Genomic DNA, 26,390 nt, shown 5'->3' with positions numbered 1-26,390 from the left:
ATAGCTTAAGCTCTAATTCCTTTGTTTAGTTTCAACAATGGTGTTTGATCTTTACTTTTCACACAGAGGATTACAGTCAAATGTGACCGGTGCAAATGTGCAATGCAACCTCAATTGCAGTTGTGTTGTGTTTATCACAAAATTAAAAATTATTATGTCGAGTCTCAGATTTCTCTGTCACCGATGTTTATTTAAAACATGTTTATGTATATCATTTGAAAATTTATAGATCTTGACTTGGATATTCATATCAGAATATGTATTTTTTCTTTATATATAATTTTAATTAATAAGCTTTTTAAGATAAATAGATAATAGTTTCTGTCAAATGGCTAAAACAGAAAGGAAAAAAAAATGTAACTGTCAAAATGAACTTACATACTTCTAAACAGTAAATAGTCTCTTACAAAGCTTACAAAATCAAAACTCTCACAACATATATGAAAGAATAAAGTTTTACATTATTTATGATCCATTCCTCAAGTACATCACTACAACCAAATGAAAGAACAACATCACGAGAGTGATTAATTCTTACATAATTTTTGTTATTACTTTTTATTGTAATCATCTCTAAATATCTTCAAATTGGTGATTGCATGCTTCTTTATTATGTGTTTGGTTTCACGTAAAACACACTCAAATCTGAGTATGAGTGTGTTTTATAACGCGAAAAGAATGCACTCTAGTAAAAATGGCTCCGCAGTTCGGTTTGATGCAGTCAATATTTTGTAGTCACCGTAGTCATTATATCTTGGCTATTTGATGAATATCAGACAATATATATTCTAACTTCAGAAAATTGATTTTAAAATACAAATTCAAAATATAAACCATTTGATATTCATCAAATAGCCGAGATATAACTTCTTTAGTGACAATAAAAAAATTTGACTGCAGAGAATCAAGATCCTACTACAAATGATCATAGTAGAGGATGGAAAAATAGCTACTAATTATTTCAGGAATAGAAAATCAACAAAGAAAGGAAATTAATTAATTCAAGATGCAAATTGGCTTTGAGAATCAGTGACTCTAGTAGCATAGTATTTAGCAATGAAATCAGAAGCTTTCCTATCAATACCAGGTTCAGCAACAAAACAACCTCTATCTTCATCACTTGCAAACATTCTTCTTCCAATTCCACTACCTTCCCAATACTCATCATTGTTTCCACTTGAGAAACATGCCTTGAACACATTGCATAAGGAAGAAGAAGAAGACCTCTTAGCTCCCATTTTTCACACCCTTCTAGTTTTTTTTGTAGATAACTTGAACTATAAGGTATTGTGTTTGTGTTTCACACTATGATGTAATGTATTTGTAATTGGTTGTGAGTATAAGGCATTGGAGTTATTGGTATTTATAGAGTTGGAAAAGAAGGCACATGGTTTTAGTGGGACCTGGATTTTCTGCGGTACACAATTAACACAGTAATATGAAATAATTGATCTTGTCCATTGATTTTACATCGGACGGCTATGATTCATGTGCATCAAAATAATCCCGACTATTCATATAAATCATGACAGTTGATACTATAATTGCGTTAACCAGTTACAACAGGCAATCTTTTTCCGTTTTAGTGTAATAAGCTCATTACTTTGTGTTTTACCATCTAATAAAAAAAAGGAGGGTATGGATTCTTCGAATTAATAAGAATGGTTGTAAAAAGAAGCATGAGTGTTTTGGTCCTCTGCTTTATGAACTGACACAGAACAGTTCTTCTCCCCTAGCTGGTATAGTGCCCAACTCTACTTTTTGGTTCCTTCTAGCACTTTTTTACCCTACTAAAGATGCTTTCTTTTTCTTATATAATGCCTGCATAATTAGAATAATGTTATTTGAATTACTATATTATTATTGGTGCAAGCAAAGTATCCATTGATTTTACTGATAAATGTATCTGGTAATTATAGTGGAGTGTTCCCTTCTAACTATATAAAAAACGGAGGGTGTGGATTTTTTGAATGATATTATTTCGGCTTAAACATATTTTTGGTTTCAGATTGATCACTTAAAGAAAAAAAAAAAAGGTCCGAATAGGTTCTTAAAAAAAAATGTCTGAATAGGTCCCTTAAAGACATATCCGTTAATCAGTTTGGTTCTATTCAGACCTTTTTTTAGGGACCAAACTGATTAACGGAGATGTCTTTAAGGGACCTATTCGGACCTTTTTTTCTATAAGGGACCAATATGAAACAAAAAATGACTTTAAGGGACAATTTTACTAATCAAACCTATTATTTCGGTTCTTGCTATTAAAATTTGGCTCAAATGTATTAAGAAGTCTTTTTAAGTTTTGCGTTTTAACGGTTAGATTTTTAAGGTTTTTATATAACAAATTAATCTTTTTAAGTTTTTTAGCTGAGAAATTGGTTTTTTAAGTTTATTACTTGTTGCACTGTTACCCTTCTTCAAGTTATCCACCCTTTCAGTTAGGCCTCAAATTCATCGTGGTTAACATTAGAATTAACGGTCATGTCAGTGTTTTTGTAAACGTAGGATAACTGAAATATGGTAACGGTGCAACAAGTTAAAAACTTAAATTACATATTTGTTACTTAAAAAACTTAAAGTATTTAACTGTTACAAACACCAAACTTAAATTTATTAAAGAAGGATACTCGAACAGTGTAAATTTTAACATAAAATAATAAAATATAACTCAAATAATCTTTCAAGAAGTAAATTATGTGATTTTCTTTAATACATATTTTACACTACAGGAACATATTTGATTGAGGTGAGAGTCTGATTGAGGTGAGAGTCTGATTTACGGTAATTTTTAACTATTATTCAATTTTAGGGAATAATTAACCAGAAGTGTTGGAAATTGATGGTAACATAAAATACATAATTAATTAAAATATATACTCTCCGCTCCGGCTCCAATTATATGTCATTCTTTTTTTCAAGAATTATTCTAAAAATATAATTCCATTTTTTAACTATCAATTTCTTTCAAAATAATTGAGAGTTGTTGAAAACTCATACCCGCGGTTACCCATCCAAACCCTACCCGTTTTGACTGGAAAAACTCAAGTTGACTGAGTTTGGATTCGAGTTTGGGTTTTTCCCAATTTTAAAAGATGGGGTTGGGGCGGGTAATGCACTACAAGAAAAACGCCAATTATTGGCGGCCAAAAGCCCCCAGTAAGGGGGAAAAACCGCCAGAAACAGTGTAAATAGTGGCGGCTTACTGGGGCCACGATACGCCAGTAAATAAGGCGCCGGTAATGTTATTGGCGGCCTAAGCCGTCGAAAACTGCAATGACGACACATACTGGCGGCCCAGACCACCACAAAGTAACAACGGTCAATTCAAAGACCAAAGTCGTTACTGGCGGCCTTGACCGCCGCAAAATATAGTGTCAGAAAGGACAGTTCTTTGCGACAGACCTACTGGCGGCCAGGACCGCCACTAATATTGCCCATAATTTGACCAGTTAGTGACGGTTTGAACCGCCACTACAGCCTATTCGAATTTTTTTAAAAAAAAACGTTTTTAATTAATTATTTTGTTTTAAAAAAACTTTTTTTTAAATATTAATTGCTTTAAAAAACATTTTAATTTATTTAAATATAAAATTTAATGTTTTTAATAATTTTGTTTATATTTATTTTAAAAAAACTTTTTTAATTTAATATAAAAATAAGACAGAATTATTTAAAATATTAATAATTAAACATAAATTAATTTGTTGACCCAAAAATAACAACATAAATTAAAAATTCAATAATAAACGACGAAATACGATAATTGTCATACAACACAAACAAAATACCCGATAATTTGTCTTAAGTTACAAACCAAATACGATAATTGTCTTAAAGAACTTTCACAAATAAAACTACTAAAATAATTAATACGACAACACAAATGGAGGTTATGCATTTTGACCGTTTCCCCTTCCTTTTCTTCCGGCACTTGTTCTTCCACCGCTTCCCCTTCCCACGATTGCCCTTCCGGCGCTTGCCCTTCCCACACTTGCCCTTCCGGCTCTTGCCCTACCGCCGCCCATAGAAATTTCAGTTGAAGAACCTACCCCTCTGCCTTGACTATTTCCACCACTTTGGACAAGTGGACTTATGCCACCTTGATTCAGAGAAGTGGAATCATGACTAACTGTAAAACCGGGAATTTCCAAGTCTCCAAGTATCGCCTGCCACTGCGGCCCAAGCATCCCTTGCAATAAAGTTTCATGTTGGAGACCAGTAAAGAAATTCTCATCCAGGTCAGAGGATACGTTCAAATCAACTTCACCGGGTCGATACCCCTCCTCTTCCGCCGGGTCCTCATGAAGACTTGCCGGTTGGTAGGACGACTGTGAGTTCCTTCCAACGTTCCGAATATGTTGAACTGCATAATTCACACCTGTCATATAATTGAAATGGTTGGTATTTTGCTGACGTTGTGATTGATTAGGACGTTGATACTGCTGCTGAATTGGTTGCTGCTGCTGCTGAAATGGTTGCTGCTGTTGAAATGGTTGCTGCTGAAACTGTTGCTGGTTTGATTGTCCTGGTATCCCCCTAGAGAGTTCTGCCCTGAGCTGTGTCATCAACTCTTCTCTCATAGAAGCAATTGATTGTTGTTGTTCAGCTCTCAATCGTTGTTCCACTTCTTCAATACTTTCCACACGTTGAGATCGACCAGTAGGCATGGTGGCAGTACTGTCATAAGAGTCGCTCATAGTATCCATCATATATCCTCTTGTTGTCCTCTGAATGAGCGAAGACGTACTACCCTGACCTTGGATACGACCTTTATACTCTCCCCCGGAAAACTCCACAAATTTGTCTAATATCATATTTTGTAGCTCTTCATCAGTTTTCCGCAAAGCAAGTGGAAGGGCAGCCTCGGTAGCTTTGAGTTCCTCGATATATCCCTTAATCAAATCCTTCAAAAATAAAATTATACCAATTAATTAAATTATACAAAATAACCAATTATTTATTAATTAAAAAAATATATATACTCATATTTGCCCTTTGAGCCTTTACAGTATCCCAAGAACCATCTGGTTTTTGATGCAGCATTACATTCATTTGGCATAAAGTTGGTGGATGACCATATTGCCGAGTGAACCTTATGCTCAAGGTAGAAGCAGATGTAGAACCACCAGTGTGTACACTCAAATTGTGGCAGAGTGCCATGTCATTTTTGTGGCAGTTTGCAATGATGCATACAACCTCTGCAACCTTGATACTATGGGTAAATAGAACATTGTCTTTCTTGGTGTCGGTTTTCTACTACTTGACCTCGAATTTTTTGTTTGACGGTATCTTGGTTCTTCACAAAATTTACATTCAAGTAAATCACCGTCACTAACACCAAATTCATTGGTATAAAATATCATACAGCCGTTAACACAACAGTCAATTCTCTTCACTCCTAGTCCTAGCTTTGACACTAGCTGCTTTGCCTCATAGTAACTTCGCGGCAAATCACCGCGAGCGAAGATGGGTGTCGTATCCAGCACCAGTTTCGCGATCAAGTCCATGGCTAATTCTGGAACTAGATATTGAGACTTCAGACCCAAAAGTCTAACACAAACTGTTAACTTCGAGTCTGTAGAACCTTCAAACAACGGTACATTGGTCTCTTTTAAAAGATAAAAAAATCTCCGAGCTTCGGCATTCGGCTCTTCATCTCCTTCATATTCATCTTCAAACTCGTTCACCACATTATACCCAAGACCATCACTTATCATATTGTTCATCATGTTGAACGGGTAATGCTGATAATTTTGTGAAGGTAATTCTGCCGGGTAATTATGCTGATAATTTTGTGAAGGTAATACAGTATTGCTTGATGAAGCACCTTGCTCCGATGTAAAGGATTCACCATGACTTGTCCAAACCCAATAATTCGGCTGAAATCCTTTAGTATGTAAATGAAACTTAATTTCATCTACGCTGCGAATACGTCTACATTGACGGACCACACAAGGACACCTAATTCCCCCTTCCCTAATAACAACAGACTTTTGTTTTACTGCATCATTAAACAACTGAACCCCAAGTTTAAAAACTTCTTTAACATGCCCTCTTTTTCCATCTTCATAACGATCATACATCCATCTACGATCCATGTCTGGATAAATATACAATATCAACACGACTATTATATTATAGATCTATTTCATATTAGATCTACAATTAGGGGGTATCGACTTCCATGTATAATCATTTATTTATATAAACGTTTTTTTTATTGGAATAAAAACTTAAATTGTTTTTTTTTGGTACAGAAAAAATTAAATAGTTATAAGTATTTATAAGTATTTTGTTTATTAAACATAATCATTTATTATTTTAAAAAACCATGTAACATTTATTTATTAAGAAAAAAAATGAAACACAATCATTATATGACTTTAAAAAAACTCAATTAAAAAGTACATTAACTATATGACATGCATTTATTTATATATAAAACATAACTATTTATTTATTTAAATGAAAAATTTAATTGTTTTAAGTATTTTGTTTAATTATCAATTAAAAAGTACATTAACTATATGACATGTATTTATTTCATTAATATATAAATCATAACTATTTATTTATTTTAAATTATGTTTTTTTTATTTAAATGAAAAATTTAATTGTTTTAAGTATTTTGTTTAATTATCAATTAAAAAGTACATTAACTATATGACATGTATTTATTTCATTAATATATAAAACATAATTATTTATTTATTTTAAATTACGTTTTTTTTATTTAAATGAAAAATTTAAGGCTAAATTGCACTTTTGGCCCCTTAAGTTTTAGAAAGTTGCGATTTTGGTCCCCTATATTTCAAAATAGCACTTTTGGCCCCCTAAGTTTCAGGAAGTTGCAATTTTGACCCCCTATGTTTTAAAATAGCACTTTTGGCCCCCTAAATTTCAAAAAGTTGCTATTTTGGCCTCCTATGTTTCAAAATAGCAATTTTGGCCCCCTATGTTTACCCCTTTTGCAAAATGAAAGTTCAAGACACTTTTCTAAATGGAAGTTCAAGACACTTTTCTAAATCAAAATGACATAACAAATCAAGTCATTACATATATGAAGTCATTACATAATTAAAAAGACATAACAAAAAGCACGAAGAGTTTTCAATTTCCATTGTTTCCTATTTTTGGATTTGGAATTAGGTTTTTTTTTTTTTACGTATAGTGAAAAATCCTTTTGAATAAACGTCACGAAGTATTTGGTTAATTCTTTAGGATTTGAGATTATATATGTGTGTTAGTGAAAGAATAATTTTTTTTTTTTGAACGTAGTGAAAGAATAAATTTAAAGCATGTGACTTCTTCCTTTTATTTTTTTATTCTTTTAGTTTTTTTAATTATAAGATGACAAAAAAATGTTGACGTGGCAGCTGAGTCACTTAAGTGACTTGCCACATCAACTTTGACTCGATCAAAATTGACCTTTTGCAAAAGGGGTAAAGATAGGGGTCAAAAGTGCTATTTTGAAACATAGGTGGCCAAAATCGCAACTACTGAAACTTAGGGGGCCAAAATTGCTATTTTGAAACATAGGGGGCCAAAATCGCAACATTTTGAAACTTAGGGGGCTATAAGTGCTATTTTGAAACATAAGGGGCCAAAATTGCAAGTTTCTGAAACTTAGGGGACCAAAAGTGCAATTTAGCCAAAATTTAATTGTTTTAAGTATTTTATTTAATTATCAATTAAAAAGTACATTAACTATATGACATGTATTTATTTCATTAATATATAAAACATAATTATTTATTTATTTTAAATTACGTTTTTTTTTATTTAAATGAAAAATTTATTTGTTTTAAAAATTTTGTTTAATTATCAATTAAAAAGTACATTAACTATATGACATGTATTTATTTTATTAATATATAAAAAACATAATTATTTATTTATTTTAAAAACATTTTTTATTTAAATAAAAAATTAAATTGTTTTAAGTATTTTGTTTAATTATCAATTAAAAAGTACATTAACTATATGACATGTATTTATTTTATTAATATATAAAAAACATATTTATTTATTTATTTATTTTAAAAACATTTTTTATTTAAATAAAAAATTAAATTGTTAGTATTTCGTTTATTAATATATAAAACATAATTGTTGTTTTTTTATAAAAAATGTAACATTTTCCACTTAAACAAAAATTAAAACAGAATTATTATTTGACTTTAAAAAAATTCAATTAAAAAGTACATTAACTATATGACATGTATTTATTTCATTATTATATAAAACATTATTATTTATTTTTTTTAAAAAAAATTTAACACTTTTTTTTTAAATAAAAATTAAAACATAATTATCATTTTACATGCATGTGGTTAAGTTAAATATTAATAACTATTTTTCTTTTTACACGATCTAATAATTTTGTTAACAAAAATTAAAAATATAACTTTTAAACATCACATTAAACATATAACCGGCGAGAATAACTTCAAAAACATCACATTAAACATATTAACCAACAATATATTTTAATAATAACAAAAAAAATACTAAGCTTAAAAGATCACATAAACATATATATTATACAAACCAAATAATATTATTTACTTGTTGTGCCGGGTAGTGTCTGACTTGGAGTTATTTAAACTAAGCTCCCAACCACGACAACGGACGAACCAACCATGAATCTTTAAATAAAAAACAGAAAAACAACTATTAATAAAAAAATATATAACATTACAAAACAACTCATAAAGTTTTTTTTAAAAAAAATTGAACTTACATTATTATGCTGAGAAAGAGTGGTGTCTACATTATACTCCTATGTACAAATCGCCAAACAAAATAACACTTGCTACATTAAAATTTAAAAACTAACTAAACACAATTTATCATATCAATATAAACATCAAATATTAAACTTGCATAAATATTAGAGAAATACTTACCAAAATGAAGAAAAACAAGAGTGAAATGATAAAGAGTTGGAGAATTTTTAGAGAGATGTTGGAGAAATTTTAGATAGAGAAAAGATTGTGGGAAATGAGAGTTGTGAAGTGAAGGAAGATATATATAGAGGGGGATGAAATTCGTGAAAACTGGACTTGGAGCTTATTGGCGGTCAAAGCCGCCACTAAGCCCCAACGGTCATATTTTTTTTTCAAATTCCAACAACTTTACGGCGGCCCAGGCCGCCATTAATAGCTGGGCAAACTTCAAGGACATTGTTGGCGGTCAAAACCGCCACTAAGTCCAAGGACGATAGTCCAACGGCTATTTTTTATATTTCCAACATTTTTGTGGTGGCCAAGGCCGCCAGTATTGACTGGACAATTTTCAAGGCGTCAGTTTTTTTTTTTTTTTTTTGACTTCTTGCTTAGGTAGTGGCGGCCTGGACCGCCACTAGCAGAAATCCCAGTTTCTGGCGGCCAGGTCCGCCAGTAAGTTTAAATTTTGTTGTTTAAATATTATTTGTTTAGTTTGTGGCGGTTTTATATAATTATTGGGGGCTTAGGTCGCCAGTAAGCTACTGAGGGCCAAAACCGCCAGTAATTTCCGCCGGTAAATGAATGTTTTCTTGTAGTGATGGGGACATCAATATCCACCCGAACCCATCTCCGAACCCGCCCCACTGATACTAAAATTAGATTTCACCTCTTTTAAATTAGTAACCCTTTATGTACGAAAAAAAAAAATAGTAACCGTAAACAATCTCTTAAATTACATTCATATGTTTATTTTTAATTTTAATTTGAGTATTAAACAAACCATTTTCTCTATTTCTTTTCTTTATTTTAAAAAATACCGTTGAAACAAAATAATTTTGGACATTTAACTTTTTGTTTTAATAAAAAAAATATTAAAATACAATCCTAATTCATGTGGAAAGAGGCGTAACGGGGATATCCGAATCCGTCGGGGATACTCGACCCCGTTGGGTATAGGTTTGGGGTTATCCCCGCTCGGAATTAGGACGAATTTGGGGAAACCCGAACTTTATGGGTTTGGATTTGGGGAGGACAAAATCCGTCCCCGCCCCGTTGCCATACCTTTGCACTCCACTTAAGAACGAACTGTACGTTTTAAAATTTAAATTTAAATTCTTAGTAAAATAATTATATTTTAGATTTTACTTACTCTTCCGGATACAACATTCCACATTTTCGAGAGATTTTTTCGCTTTGGGATTAATCTGTCACGGTTTTATCCTTTGTAGAAAAGATGTCTCGGTGGTCTGAAAGGTATGGTTGTTGCATATAAACTACCCTTAGCCTTGATTACCAAGTGATGTGAGACTATTTGGTATATCTGAAATAGTATAGCCCTCCCATTGAGGCTAAGGGGTTAAAGTGTGTCGACCCACGACCATGCGCGGGTTCGTTTGCCACAGACGACACTAATGTTCCGATCCGACATCAAGTTTATATCTCCGAGAGATTGTCCGCTTTGGGGTTAACGTGTCACAGTTTTTTCCTTTGTAGAAAAAACACTTCGGTGGTTTGAAAGGTGTGGTGTTGAATATAAACTACCCTTAAACTCGATTATCAAGGCGAAACTATTTGGACACTTAGTTTTTCGATTCAACTCTAAATTATCATAGTATTTCATCTAAAAAACAGGTTAAAATAAAAAGGCAGACCAATCTATGGACGTGTGTGAAGGCCGATATCTTCTAAGAAAGTTCCTACTCCTTGTTCTTTTAATAGACTGTGCTCTCAAGCTGTCTTGCTTTATGAGAACTTAATTCTGAAGTATCCTTTATAAGGGGCGATCAGTACAATTGGTATTTTATGTGTACATATTGTACTTCAAGTTTGATCGGATACAAAGTTGTATTGTATCGTATATATTCGTTTTAGCTTTCGGAGGTTAGAACGCGAGTGTTAGAACGAGTGACAACTGACAATAGCATTGCTCATATATATATATATGGGGGCTGCTAATTTAGACCCAGTTGGGTCTAAATTAGCAAGGTGCACCTTTTGAGTTGGACAAAAATACCCTTTCTTTTTTTTTAAAAAAAAAAAAAAAAACATATTGGCGCTGATCCAGTGTCGCGCGCCTACCGCAGGACCACCGTTACAGACCGTTGATTTCCATCCGACGGCCAAGAGATGATCTCATCATGGCTGTCGGATCAATCAGACAGTCCAGATCATCCATCTCCATGATAAGCCAGCGCGTGCACCACACTAGATCTGCGCCTGGAGAGAGAAAATTTCATTTTAAAAAAGCAGGACACGTGTCAACTGTTGGGTGGTTGGCGTGTTTTTTTTTTCATTTAATACTTTAAACTCAATTATTTCGTTGTAAATTAATTTTTTATTTTTTTATTTTTATACCAAAATTCATAATTTTTTTTTTGTCTACAAATAGAGACTTGGTTCGTTTGATTTGGACACAAAAAAAAAACTCAATTTTTCACTACCTTTAATTATCTTTATATAATACTGTGAAACCATTTAGCTGGTAGAATGGTTTCACAGTATAACTCTCTGAAACCATTTTACTGGTAGAATGGTTTCAGTGAGTAATTTCTTAATTGTTTGCTTCTGAAACCATTCTGAAACCATTTAGCTGGTACAATGGTTTCAGAGCGTTGTACTTTGAAACCATTTCACTGATAGAATGGTTTCAGGGGAGTTGATTTTTAATTGTTTGCTTCTGAAACCATTTTACTGCTAGAATGGTTTCACAGTATAACTCTCTGAAACCATTCTTCCAGCTAAATGGTTTCAGAAGCAAACAATAGTTTTTAATTACCGTTTTATCTCATTTAATTAACGAAAAATAGTTTCAGGTCTCAAAAAATTTCATAAAATATACCAAAAGTTCCAGAATATTATCTAATATTTTATTAGAAACAAATAAAAAAACAATTGGTTTCAGAGTACAAATCTATGAAATTATTATTATTATTTGTTAAATGGTTTTAAATAATCAGCGGAATTTGTGAAAATAATTTCATGACTTGAACTAGGGAGAGTGAGGTACACAATAGGGTTCTAAATAATTCATAGTACTTTACATAAAATTTTGGAAATTTTTTATGGAATTATAATATTTTTAATTACCTTTTTACTCATTTAATTAACTAAAAATAGTTTCGAGTCTCCAAAAATTTCATACAATATACCAAAATTTCCAGAATATTATCTACTATTTTATTATGAAAAAATAAAAAAAAAATAGAGCCTCCCTGAGGCCGCACGCTCCCCCACGCGCCTCCGGTGAGAGTGGGCGTGGGCGACGCGCACTGTTCATCGTCCCTCCCACCCGTTTTATGCAGAAACGGGTCGTGCGACCCGGTTTTTGACCCGGTTCGATCTCCCTCAATACTCAACGAAACTCGACGTTCCTTATATGGATTTTGATCGTTTTTCAATTTTACAAAGGTTTCCGGTATTAGTTTTTGAAATCGGCGTTCGATTCGCACGTAAAATGAGGTCGAAATTTGGAAGAAATTTAAAAAATGTAATAGTTGTTCTATTGTTTCAAAAAAAAAAAAAAAGGGTATTTTTATGATGCAAATTACATACATGCCCCAGTTGCTCTATTGTTTCAAAAAAAAAAAAAAAGGTATTTTTGTCCAACTCAAAAGGTGCACCTTGCTAACTTAGACCTAACTAGGGTCTAAGTTAGAAAACCCCTATATATATATATATATATATATATATATATATATATATATATATATATATATATATATATATATAACTTTTAAGCGCCTTTTTGTGGTTGTAATGAAATGTAATCATGAATAATATTGTTAATTTGTTATGCTATTTTTTTTTTGGTACAGATTTGTTATGCTATTTGATATGATGCTTCCTTTTCTTTTTGCACTTGTTTAATACTTAAAAAGGAAAATCAGATAAAAGTTAGCATAGGTGTATGTATGCCAACATAAAGTTATAGGTGATACGGTGAGTTTATACGTTTTTCTAATTAATATGCGTCAGAATTGCATAGAGAGAGCGCTTTGGATACAAATCTAATAGGGGCGATTTTGGAAGAAAATCGAACTGAATCAAACTATTTTCAAAATTTATAGTAACTGAACCGAATTGAATTGTTTATCTTTTGAATTGAACCGAACCGAACTGTTAAAGTGGTTCGGTTTTATGATTTTTAACCAAACCACAATAATTTTTCACTAAAATAACTAAGCCATTAAACCAAACCGAACCGAACAAAATTGATAACCATGAACCGAACCAAGTTCAGTTTTAAAACCATTAGTTATGGTTCAATTTTTTTTTGGTTTGGTTCAGTTTAGTTTGACGGTTCGGTTTGGTTTTTGACTTTTTTTGCCTACCCCAAAGTTATCATTTTGATGATTATAATTTTTTGACAGACTTTTTTTATTTTTTGTAAGATTTTACTTGCCCCCACAAACTTAAGGAGGGTCAGGTCCGGCTCTGAGATAGTGCAAACAGACCCATAATCTAGAATTTTAACATTTTAGGGTCTCAAAATTGAAAAATTTCTGAGATCCGTCCTAAATGCAATATTCCAAGTATTATTACCGAAATAAACACCAAGAGATGATAAACGGTTCAGCGCGCAGTGGAAAGACTTAGGTCAAGGGCGCAAGTTCAACTCTTGCCTTTGACAATTTTTTCAATATGATGTTAAACCCATTACAACAAAACATAAACTAATTAATAGCAATATTGAAACACTTATTGAAACAAATTTAATAAAAAAAAATTTAATCATGAGGAGGGTCATGACAAGGCCTCTTTATGTAATTTGCTCGGGGCATCAAAATTTGTCGGGCCGGCCCTCAGGAGGGTCATGACAAGGAATCACCCTAAATAGTTTGGTTCAAATGGTAGCATAATTTGAAGGTGAAAGAGAGGCTTAGTGAGTGGATCAGCAGATTGATCTATAGTTGAAACATGAAGTTGCTTCGACACAATTTTCTCATGCACAAAGTAGATGTCTAATTCAAGTTTGGTCCTGGAGTGTAGAACCAAGATTGTGAGAAAGGTTGGAGTGTGATCTTACCTGATCAGAATATGCGACCGCGCCGGCATTTAGCTTGTGTGAACCCCTGTTGAAGCGGAGGGGGGTTGTGTACCTGCAAGCACTCCGACGCTCAAGAGAGTGAGGTTTTCTGTGCTAAGATTATACGTACCTTGTGAATGGTATGGAGTCTCGTATATATAGTCCCCAGCGCTGGGCCAAGGCCCTTGATGGCATTAATGACTATTGATAGACAATTTGCAAGTATACAAATGTCGACAAGTAGTATTTAAGATATCGTCTCCACGAGGATTGTGCTAAATTCGTATCACGGTAAAAGTATTAAAAACGATATTTTTGAACATTTAGTTGGGGAATATTTCAGAAAATTCTTTCGAATCTTGTTTCAGAAGTTTTTCAAACGATCGAGAGTTCGTCGGATCAAAGTATTTCGTATGCAACACGTGACATTAGACGCAATTGAATCAGTTAAATTCACTCAAGAATAAATCATCACTCATTGGATTCAATCTCTTGCAATCCAATTCTCTCAATCAATCACAAATCCTTAATCGATATAAGTGATTTGTGATTCATTGAGGTTTTTCAACACAAGATTCAAATATCATAATCAATTAATGCCTAATCTCTTAAACACAATCAATTACTCAAACTTCCTAGTTCCATAACTAAATTCTATTCTCATAGCAATTCAATTATTAAAATCAATTACGTAATCAGCTACAAAACATAACGCATTACATGCAAAGAAGTTTGAAAGAGTGAATTACACGATTACAATTGCTTAAGGATCACTTGAGTGCTTGCTCCATACTCTTCACCTAGAACTCTCAACCTTGTTGCTTAATGTGCCATGCTCCTCTTGCACATCATCAACACCTTGCTTGATTCTTGCATCATCTTCTTGGTCCACTAGTAGAAAAATGACTTTTGGTTTGGAGATACCACTACCGGTATGTGAATACCAGTAGTGAAATACATTTGACCAAAGGATTCCACTACTGATATTTTTAAAACGGTAGTGGAAAGTTCAGAGACAAGGGATTTCACTACCGGCTTTGCTAAATCCGTAGTGGAAAGTAGACACGGTGGCAATGTCGTAATTACGTACAAATTTGTTTTAATTATCTTCCACTACCGATCTAGGATTCACCGGTAGTGGAATCCTAATAGTGTTATTATTTTTTTCATATTCCCACTTTTCACTACCGATCTAGGATTCACCGGTAGTGGAATCCTAATAGTGTTATTATATTTTTCATATTGTCATTTTCATTCCCAATTTTCATACGCGTTCAATCTCCCTCCCACTGCAAACTCTCCATTCTCAATCGTCCCAAGTTCTTCCAAATCGTCCCAAGTTCTTCAAATCAAACACTCCAATTTCCCAATCATTCTCCAATCTCTCCATTCTCCATTCTCCATTCTCCATTCTCCAATCTCTCCAATTTCATTCGGTTTCATTCTCCAAACCCTAGAATGCTTGAATCGCCTCCAAATTTCTTCGTTTTTATTCGGTAAAGGTATGAATAAATCAAACTTCCTCCAAATTTCATTCGTTTTCGTTTTCATTCATTTTCATTCTTGTTCATTCGTTTTCATTCGCTTGGGTTTTCATTCGTTTTCATTCACGTCGTTTTCGTGGGTCTGTGATGTTCATTTCTGTGTGGGTCTGTGTTTTTTTGTGTGGGTTTTCATTCTTCTTCTGCTTGATGGCTTGATGATGAGAATGTCAATATAAAAATACAAATTTGCATGAGATTTGGAAGTCTGTGTAGGTCTGTGTAGGTCACTTTAGCATGAGATTTAATGAAAAGTAAAAAGATATATGGTCATTTCTGTTTATGATATTTATTTTGCTGCTATTTTGATTATTTTTTACTTCATAGATGATATGTAATGCTTGTGCTGTGCAGGGGTTGCTGTGTTAGGCGGTGATTGCTGCTCCTGCGTTAGGCGGTGATTGCTGCTCCTGCGTGTTGCTTGTGCTGTGCAGGGGCTGGTGTTGCTCTTTTTTGGTGTTGTCATCTTTGTTTGAAGTTAGAAGGTTCAATCACGGTCTCATCTACAGGTACCGATTCTATTTCAAAACATAGAAGCTATAGGCTATGAATTTTTATTAAAATAGAATGCATAATCTAGTCATTCTGTTATAGGCTATGAATTTTTATTAAAATAGGGCGAGAGAATGTTTCGCAATAGTAACAACCTAGTCATTCCTTTAACTTAGAATGCATAAATTTCGAAACGTAGGTATGGACCGTAGTTGGATGAGAGCTAATCGATTAAGTACTGAGTACAGACATGGAGTGATGGAATTTCTACAGTTTGCGGAAAGTAATGCTGAACTAGAACGTCCTCCTCCTGAATTTCCTCCACTTTTTCTATGTCCGTGTATAAATTGTGCAAATAAAGAACCAAAACGTACTAAGAAAGAAATCATGAATCATCTAATTTGTGACGGGATTTGTCAAAATTATACACAATGGATATGGCACGGTGAAGTAGTTGCAACGCCAAGTGTGTCCCATAGAGAAAGTGGTAGTGTGGATATCGATGATCGACTGGAAGACATGATGCGTGATATTGGAGAAGATTCGTTTAAGAGGGCGCATGTGTATGAAACTTTATGCAGTGACAAGGATGAACCATTGTATCCGGGATGCACAAATTTTACCCGTTTGTCTGCGGTGTTAAAATTGTTTAATTTGAAAGCAAAAAATGGGTGGACCGACAAAAGTTTCACTGAATTGCTTGAATTGTTGATACAAATGCTTCCAGAAGGTAATGTAATGCCAAATCGTTATTACGAGGCGAAAAAAGTATTGTGTCCAATGGGTTTGGAGTATGAAAAGATACATGCATGCCCTAATGATTGTATATTATACCGAAAAGAGTTTGTAAACTATAATCATTGTCCGACATGTAAGGCGTCTCGCTACAAAAAGAAAGATGGTGATTCTAGTGATGATGAGGTGACCAAAACGGGTCCTCCCGCGAAAGTCGTATGGTACCTACCAATAATTTCAAGGTTCAAGAGATTGTTTGCTAATGCAAATGACGCAAAGAATCTTAGATGGCATGCAGAAGAGAGAAAATGTGATGGCCAAATTCGCCATGTAGCTGATTCTTTGCAATGGAAGAAAATTGACTCTTTGTTTCCAAATTTTGGCAAAGAGTCGAGAAACCTTAGACTTGGACTTGCTACTGATGGAATGAATCCGTTTGGTAATCAAAGTACTAACCATAGTTCATGGCCTGTTCTCCTGATGATTTACAACCTATCTCCTTGGTTGTGCATGAAGCGTAAATATATTATGTTATCGATGATGATTTCAGGCCCAAGACAACCAGGAAATGACATAGATGTTTATCTAAGTCCACTAATTGATGATTTGAAAGTGTTGTGGGAGGAAGGAGTGGATGTTTTTGATTCGTATTCTGGTGAACAGTTCAACATGCGTGCCATGTTGTTTTGCACCATCAACGACTTTCCGGCATACGGCAATTTGTCTGGGTATTCCGTTAAAGGGCATAATGCGTGTCCCATATGTGAAAAAAAAACATGTTATAAGCAACTGAAAAATGGAAAGAAGACTGTTTATCTTGGCCACCGAAAATTTCTAAATCGTTATCATCCATATCGTAGATTGCGAAAAGCTTTTGACGGAGACCAAGAGAATGGTGTTGCTCCAACGCCCTTAACTGGAGAGGAAGTTTATGAACGACAACGAGACATTAATGTTGTCTTCGGAAAGTGCCAAAAGCCAAAAGGGAGAGTGCCAAAAGCGAAAGTGCCAAAAGCCGAAAGTGAAAGTGTCAAAAGGAAAAAGCAGCCTGTTGTGAAAAGTATATGGAAAAAGAGGTCAGTGTTCTTTGATCTTCCATATTGGTCTAGTCTTGATGTAAGACATTGTATTGATGTGATGCACGTGGAGAAAAATGTATGTGATAGTGTAATTGGAACACTTCTCGACATTAAAGGCAAGACAAAAGATGGTGCACATGCTCGTCTTGATATGGATTTGATGGGTATACGACAAGAGTTATTACCACAAAAAATCAATGACAAGACATATTTGCCTCCCGCGTGTCACACTTTGTCTAAAGACGAGAAAACAAGTTTTTGCAAGTGTTTACAAAGTATCAAAGTGCCACATGGTTACTCGTCAAATGTCAAGAGCCTTGTATCAATGAAAGATCTCAAATTAATCGGCTTAAAATCTCATGATTGTCATGTCTTGATGCAACAACTACTACCTGTGGCTATTCGTGGGATATTGCCCGATAATGTTAGGAAAGCTATATGCAGGTTGTGCTTATTCTTCAATGCAATATGTTGTAAAGCAATTGATCCATTGAAGTTAGACGAGTTGGAAAACGAAGCTGCAGTTATCTTGTGTCAATTGGAGATGTATTTTCCTCCTTCATTTTTTGACATTATGGTTCATTTGATTGTTCATCTAGTAAGGGAGATTAGATTGTGTGGCCCAATTTATTTACGGTGGATGTATCCAATAGAGCGATACATGAAGATCCTAAAAGGGTATACAAAAAACCCACACCGTCCGGAAGCTTCGATTGTTGAGAGGTACATTGCAGAAGAAGCTATTGAGTTTTGTTCAAACTATTTGTCAGAAGTGGATGCTATAGGGGTTCCCAAGTCTCGTCATGATGGAAGATGTGACGGTGTGGGCACGCAAGGTTTAAATGTCAAGAGCATGCATATTGATATAATTCTTCAAGCGCATTTGTATATATTGAATAACACTGATGAAGTTCAACCTTACTTGTCTGCTCACAAAAGCATCATAAAGAAAATGCACGATAAGATGAATGAAAAATGGGTGTTAAGAGAGCATAATAAGAAATTCTCAGAGTGGTTTAAAGAAAAGGTCTGCCAAGATGATAGTGTTTCCGATACAATAAAGTGGTTGTCCTATGAGCCTAAATGTAACATATTGACTTGGAGTGCATATGATATTAACAAAACTTCCTTTTATACAAAATCAAAGGATGACCGCAGTACCATGCAAAATAGTGGGGTTATGATTGTGGCAGAGTCCATGCACTTCTCTAGTTCCAAAGATAAAAATCCGGTTATGGCATCTACACCCTACTTTGGGGTGATTGAAGAGATCTGGGAGGTTGATTACGTTGTGTTTAAAGTGCCTTTATTTAAATGTAAATGGATTGATATCAACAATGGTGTGAGAATTGATGAATTAGGATTTACAATAGTTGATCTTTGCAAGTTAGCTTATAAAGACGAACCTTTCATCATGGCATCCCAAGCAAAACAAGTGTTTTATGTCAAAGATCCTTCTAATGAACGGTGGTCGGTGGTTCTACAAGGAAAAAATGTGCATGGTAGTTATGAAAATCAAGAGCTTGATATTTCCGAAATTCCTCCTTTCTCATCAGATGTGCCTACCTTCATTGAAGAAAACGAAGAGGATGATGTGCATGCAGCTATTCGTTTAGATCATGACGAAGGAATATGGGATTAGAGAAGAAAAAGCTGCAGATGCTAGCATATCATTGCTTTTCTCCTTTTATTTTGATTATGTTTTGATGTGCTGTTTATGTAATGCATCTGTAATGTTTTGAATATGTACTGTTAGTTTTTAGCTTTTATGTTTTGAAAAAAAAACTTCTGCTACTGCTGTATTGTTTAAATACTTGAACCTTAAGAAATCTGTTTTGAGATTCTGGGCAATATAACTTATGTTTAATTATGAGCTTGTGCTTATTTTTTTTTCTGCATAATTTGATATTTAAAATGGTTAGAACCATTTTCTGCATAATTTTTTTTTCTGCATAATTTTTTCTGCATAATCTGATTCAACCGACAATATAACTTTTTTGTGTTTTGTGTAAACAGATACGATATGGCTGATTCAACCGACAACTCTGCTGAAACTAGTCAACGTAATAAAAAAAGTGTTAGAGGTCCCACTATGTTGAAAGCAATTGAAAACGTTCGTAAAACGGGTATAAAGATCCCTCTCCAGTTTGATCTAGAAACTGGAGAGTGTTATGGTAACAATGCCTCCCATTTTAAGAGTTACGTAGCACTTCTTACTCGAGAAAGATGCAGTATTGCGAAAGAGTTGTGGAAACATATACCTGAAGGAGTAAAAAATGCTATGTGGACAGATATTAAGGTATTTGAAATTCAACATTTTGTTATATTTTATTATCATATCAAATACATCTTATGCTAACACCAAATTTTTTAATGTAAATATTTTAGGCTATTTTTGTTATACCCGAGTTTGATGATGCAAAAAGGAATGATCATTTTAAGAAAATATGGTTTCACTATGCGGCGGAGCGGTGGAAAGATTTTAAATCACGGTTGACTAGAACTTATATCACAGACCCCAAACCAGATGACGTTCCTCCATACGTCAAGTATCCTTACATCAAAAAAGATATATGGGAAGAGTTTGTGAAGTATCGACAGACCTCTGATTTTAAGGTTAGTGTAATTTCAAAATCATTAAACTGTGTTGACTGCTGCTACTGCTGCTACTGTGTTAAATATTGTGTTTTGTGATTTGTGATTTTGTGATTTTTATGTCTTGACTGCTGCTACTGCGCTAAAACCGCGCTAAAACTGCGCTAAAACCGCGCGGAAACTGCTGTTTCTGTCTTTAACATTGCCTAAAACTGTGATTCTGCTGAAACTGCGTTAAAACATTGCCTAAACTGCTGAAACTGTGACTGAAACTGTCTTTAACATTGTTGGTAGTCTGCTGAAACTTGACTGAAACTGAAACTTGACTGAAACTTGACTGAAACTGTCTTTAACATTGCCTAAGTCTGCTGAAACTGCTGAAACTGCTGAATGTGATTTTTACATTACTAATTATTTGAGTTTATAATAGGAAAAAAGTCAAAAGGGTAGGGAGAATCATGCAAAGAATGTTTACCCACATGTATTATCCCGTGGAGGGTATAAGAGGCTCGAGGAGCAGATGATCAATGAAAAGAGATTGTCCTTATCGAAAGATAGTTCTGGCTTAACTGATGATGATCGTCATCCATCTCCACCGGAACGCTATGAGACATGGACGAGAGCACGACAAAAGAAAGGGGGAGAATTCACATCCGAGCCTGTAAAAAAAGTTGCTGAGAAAATTGTAAGTAACATTATAATCATGCTTTTGCTTCAAGTAACACAATTATTTACTATATTGTGACTTTGTTTGTGCATGTTGTAGGAGAAAATTGTTGAAGACTCAAAAAAGGGTGACTTTGTTCCAACGAGACGTCACGATGTCCTAACAGAAGCCATTGGAACACCTGAGCATGGTGGTAGTGTTCGTGGTGTTGGAAAAAAACATAACATTACCACTTACTGGGGAAGATCAAAGGTTTCACGTCAAAGTCAAGGTATAGATGTCAAAGAGCAACTAGCAGCATTTAAAGCAGATTTGGAAGCTAAGTTTGAGGAAAAGTTGGCGCAAGAGCGTAAGATGATGCAAGATTCTCTTATGGAGACACTAAAGTCCATGGGTTTATCCCAAACCTCTGATACAAATAATAGAGTCATGGTACCTGAAGCGCAAACTGAACAACTTGTTGTCACCGGAAGCGCAAAAGGGAGTTGTTCTCCTGCACCGGTCAAGATGCAAAATGAACTCAAGGAGGTTGTTGTCACTGAAAGCGCAAAAGGAAGTCGTTCTCCTGCACCGGTAGCAGAGGCTCAAGATAACATGGACGATGTTCAGAAATTGTTAATGATGGTTCTGAAAAGGGGTGATGATCATTTGGATGTAGAATTAATTCATTGTTCAATGTGTACTAATTTTCTCATGTCTTGCAAGTGTATAAGAGAGTTGTTGGTGGGTTTTATTTGGCTCGACATGAGTACTCTAAGTGTTTGGTGCTCGTAAGTGTACTTTCTTATTTACTACTATCTCAATATCTGTTAATATGTTATATATCTCTCCTAACTTTAAAATTATATTCAGGTACATTCATCGTTTATGCATTGAAAACAACACCACAAATGTATATGGAATTTTGGAACCAACTTTTCTGAACATTGTTGGTGATGCTGGGAAAAAAAGTGATCAGAGAATATCTCAAAGTAAATGCAAGAAATACATCCAGCATAAGTTACAAAATGAAAAGAAAGAGTGTCAATTATTACCATTTAACCATGGGTAAGTTTGTATGAATTTGTGTATTTTTTTAATACTTATTTATTTTTTATAACTCATAGTTATTAACAATATAATACTGCTTCCACGCACGCGTACAGAGGACATTGGCAGTTGATAGTACTTTGTCCAAAGATAAATACCGTGGTTGTTATTTGTTCACTACATTGGAAACTTAATCCAATAATGGAGAAAATTGTTTCAAGGTAATTAAGTTTATACTTTAGGGGTTTTGGTTATATACTATAAACATAAATTATTACAAATTTTATATGATTTTATGCGGCTTTTTTTTCTTATGAATTAGTGTTTTTACGGTTGATCAAATGGCGAATGGCAATAGAAAGAACAATACCGTATGGCTTTATCCACAAGTAAGTGTGGTATTCTAACTTTATATATATTTACTTTTTTGATAAGTAAGTGTGGTATTTTTTGATCAAATGTTACTATATATAATTTGTAGGCGAGGAAACAATATAATTCAAATGACTGTGGATACTATGTAATGAAAAATATGTTGGACATTGTCACTGCTAAGATAACTGATTCTTGGATGGAGGTAATAATTTTTATTTTTTATACATCAATAATTTTTTATAACCGAGTCAAGAATAGTTTTATATTATTATTTACTTATTGTAGGTATTTAATGACCCAAAAGAGTTAACAGCTGAGGAGATGTATGAATTGCGATTACGTTGGTCAACATATTTTTTGGAGTTATTGGAGGGTTAAGATTTATCTGGTGAGTTATAGAATAGTTAATTATTTGAACTTTGTTTTTGCAAATTGGTCTATTCAATACATTGCAGCAATTTTAGTTTACACTTGTTTATTTGAACTTTGTTTCTGTCAAATTTGAGATTCTGCAGGGTGATGAATTGGTTATTAGCTTTAGTTTGAGTCTTGGAAGCAGATCAGGTGATGGAATTGGTATTTTGGCTCGGATGTGCATTCTCACTGTTTTGGACTGTTTATTTTGGACTATTTTAGGATGGTTTTATGAAGGAATTGGTATTAGAATTGGTATTTTTGTGATGGAATTGGTATTTTATGAAGGATTGGTATTTTAGAATTGGTATTTTAGGAATTGGTATTTTAGGATTGGTATTTTAGGAATTGGTATTTTAGGACTGTTTATCTAGTGATGGAATTTTATGATGCTGTTGCTGAGAAGCATAGTTTAACTGCACATGAATTGTTTGATGGAAATGATCTTGCTACTTTCTTATCTAATTTGCATCAAGATGTTGGAAATTTAAAGGCAATTGTTGTGTGGTTATTGGTTGCTAGTGCAACTGATTTTTAACATATAGCTTTAGCACTAGCAGCAATGGCTCATTCTTTGGGGTCTGTGATGAAATTTGGTCATGTTACAAAACTACACACCTGCACTACTAATATGCAGGCACAGGATGCTACAAAAAAACGAAAAAAAAAAATAAAACTAACATACCACTACTGATATTTATAACAATCAGTAGTGAAAACTAACATACCACTACCGGTATTTACAAATACCGGTAGTGGAATCCCAGATTCTAAAAAAAAAAAAATGAAAACCATACATACCACTACCGGTATTTGTAAATACCGGTAGTGGAATCCCAGACTCTAAAAAAAAAAAAAATGAAAACCATACATACCACTACCGGTATTTACAAATACCGGTAGTGGAATCCCAGACTATAAAAAAAAAAAATGAAAACCATACATACCACTACCGGTATTTACAAATACCGGTAGTGGAATCCCAGACTATAAAAAAAAAAAAATGAAAACCATACATACCACTACCGGTATTTACAAATACCGGTAGTGGAATCCCAGACTATAAAAAAAAAAAAATGAAAACCATACATACCACTACGGATATTGAAAATACCCGTAGTGGAATCTCATACATACCACTACCGGTATTTGTAAAAACCGTCGTGGAATCCTCATAAATTTAATTAATAATACAGTAGAAACCTGACATACCACGACGGGTATAAAAAGACCCGTCGTGGAAAGTATTGACTTACAACGACGAGTGTGTTTACTACCGGCCGCGGCCAGTAGTGGAATCCCTATTTGGCCGGTAGTGGAATCCCCTTTCTGCACTAGTGGTCTTTAGCTAAGAAAATTGAGAGAGTTGCGAGATTGAGCTAAAATATGAGTTTCAGATCCAAAAAAGTCGAACCCCTGCACTTCTTTTATAATTTTACGAACCTGCGCCATGCGCAGGCCCTCGCGCCTTGGCGCACAGAGGCAGTTACAACTGCGCAGTGGCGCATGTTGGAGTAAGCCCTAAAAGCCAATATATTTTGATAGAATCGTCTTTTGTATGATGACTTTGATTTATATATTTAATATATATAATAAGGCATTTCTTTATTATGTTTATTTGAAACTAATAAAGTCCCTAGAATAGCTAGTCTAATTAATGGAACATTAAGTGTGACTTAATAGTGAGACTCCATTAAACATAAGGACACTATTCTTAAAGTCTCCATAGTCAAGTTTTACTGTGATGTGGGATAACGATAAAACATAGAGACTATTATGTGAGTAGACTGATGACCTCATCTCACGAGTCATGGATATGAGATATCAAGTCTTCACATAGATATAAATGTTAGGAGTAATATTTATATTGGATTGACCCGCCATGAGAATACTACATAGTATGTTATGAAAAGTGTCATAAGTTATTCTCATAGTGATAATGGTGTATTCCACCCTTCGACCTGAAATCACTATGTACCCTAGATGTAGGAGTGTATTACCTTGTTGCCATTCAAACGTTATCCGTAACAGGATGACTATAAAGTTGGTTGATGAGTATTCCACGAATCATGCTGAGGGACATGAGTGACCTAGATGGAATTTGTCCCTCCTACATAACAGGAGATATGTCTATGGGCCCAATATTAAACTTAGCAAGGGTGACATACTATGCCTTGTGTTCAATATAGACATAAGGGCAAAGGGGTAATTATACACACGATCGTTATCACAGAAAGGTTTCGTCAGATCACATGACATTCTCGTCACTTGGGTAGCAGTGATGTGTTGCTAGATACCGCTCACTGTTTATAATATTAAATATGTGATTTAATATTATTGCCAACGTTACGAGAACCTTAAGGGTCACACACAAAGAACAGATAGATGAGAGAAATAAATAGGTAAGACTTATTTATAAAATAATAAGTAGGACTTATTAGTAATTAAATAATTAAGTATGACTTATTATTTAATTTATGAAAATAGAGAAATGTGGTCCACCGTATGGTACGGTGCAGTGCTTGGTTTGATGACCACACAAGTGGTTCTATAAATAGAACCCTTGTGATGAAGTTTTGTGAGCATAACCTAATTCACAAGGTGAAACCTAGCCGCCGCTCTCTAAACCCTATTCTCTCTGAATCTCTGTTGGAATTGGCTAGCACCGGTCATCGGAGAAGGTCTGTTCGTGTGGACTGAGTAGAGACATCGCTATTTTGCTTTGTTCGTGATTAGAAACTATTTCTGCTTCAAAGGATCTGCCCTTCGAGAGGTAAACACATGAATCCTTAAAGTGTTTAAGTTTGTGTTTGATTTGTGATTAATGATTTAATTAAGATCCGTTCATCGGGATTGTTCCGCTAAGAGGATTAATTTTTTTTGAAAAACCCCTCTTAAATCCCTTCAGTGGTATCAGAGCATCGGTTTCGATTAAATCATTACATTTAAATCGGATTAATATATAATGATGATTATATGGTGATATATTCATGTTTATATGCATCTGTGTGATCACTGATCAAGAACAAGTTTATTTGATGATGTTTTATTTTGATAACATGATGACACAAATATGATTCGTAATTAAAAGAGTATATCATCGTTTTGAATTATAGTAATTCTGAAAGTTTGAAATCGGTTCTTATAGAAACAAGTGTTGTTCTTGTAAGGATATACTCTGTATCATGATGCGTGACTTTGCCAATTCATGGTCACATATTCTTTTAAACTATATATTGATTTTGAATTAGTGAATTTGAAATCAATTTTTATACCTGATTCTACATATGAATTTTAAAATTGTTTCAAAAGGACATATGAATCAATTTGCAATCGGTTGTTTAATTTGTTTGTTATAAAAGATAATACTGTTTTGGCAAATATCTTATTTAAAATAGTTTTGAATAAATAAATCGTCATATTTGATAACTGGATTGTCAAAATTTGATTCAAAATATTTAATTAAGAATTAAAAGGTTTGAATCAATT

General features: G+C 33.9%; 3 protein-coding genes across 3 annotated transcripts; 2 read left to right on the top strand and 1 right to left on the bottom strand.

The window, feature by feature from the left end:
- Positions 1-406: 406 nt before the first annotated feature.
- Positions 407-1,318, bottom strand: LOC123909542. The gene has a single exon (XM_045960402.1). The coding sequence runs from the start codon at positions 1,236-1,238 to the stop codon at positions 1,002-1,004; it is 237 nt and encodes a 78-aa protein (XP_045816358.1). The 5' UTR covers positions 1,239-1,318; the 3' UTR covers positions 407-1,001.
- A 13,785-nt stretch (positions 1,319-15,103) lies between these two features.
- Positions 15,104-23,263, top strand: LOC123910026. Its single transcript, XM_045961050.1, has 12 exons — positions 15,104-15,476; positions 15,870-16,024; positions 19,838-20,120; positions 20,210-20,437; positions 20,847-21,101; positions 21,183-21,853; positions 21,936-22,130; positions 22,229-22,333; positions 22,435-22,501; positions 22,594-22,689; positions 22,773-22,875; positions 23,003-23,263. Exons 3-11 carry the CDS (start codon positions 19,845-19,847, stop codon positions 22,863-22,865), a joined length of 1,986 nt encoding a protein of 661 aa, XP_045817006.1. The 5' UTR covers positions 15,104-15,476; positions 15,870-16,024; positions 19,838-19,844; the 3' UTR covers positions 22,866-22,875; positions 23,003-23,263.
- LOC123905176 lies at positions 16,209-19,463 on the top strand. Its single transcript, XM_045954808.1, has one exon. The coding sequence runs from the start codon at positions 16,209-16,211 to the stop codon at positions 19,461-19,463; it is 3,255 nt and encodes a 1,084-aa protein (XP_045810764.1).
- Positions 23,264-26,390: the final 3,127 nt, after the last annotated feature.

The sequence above is a fragment of the Trifolium pratense genome, linkage group LG2 (genome assembly GCF_020283565.1).
Source record: "Trifolium pratense cultivar HEN17-A07 linkage group LG2, ARS_RC_1.1, whole genome shotgun sequence".
Lineage (NCBI taxonomy): Eukaryota > Viridiplantae > Streptophyta > Magnoliopsida > Fabales > Fabaceae > Trifolium > Trifolium pratense.
This window is presented reverse-complemented; position numbering and strand designations above follow the sequence as displayed.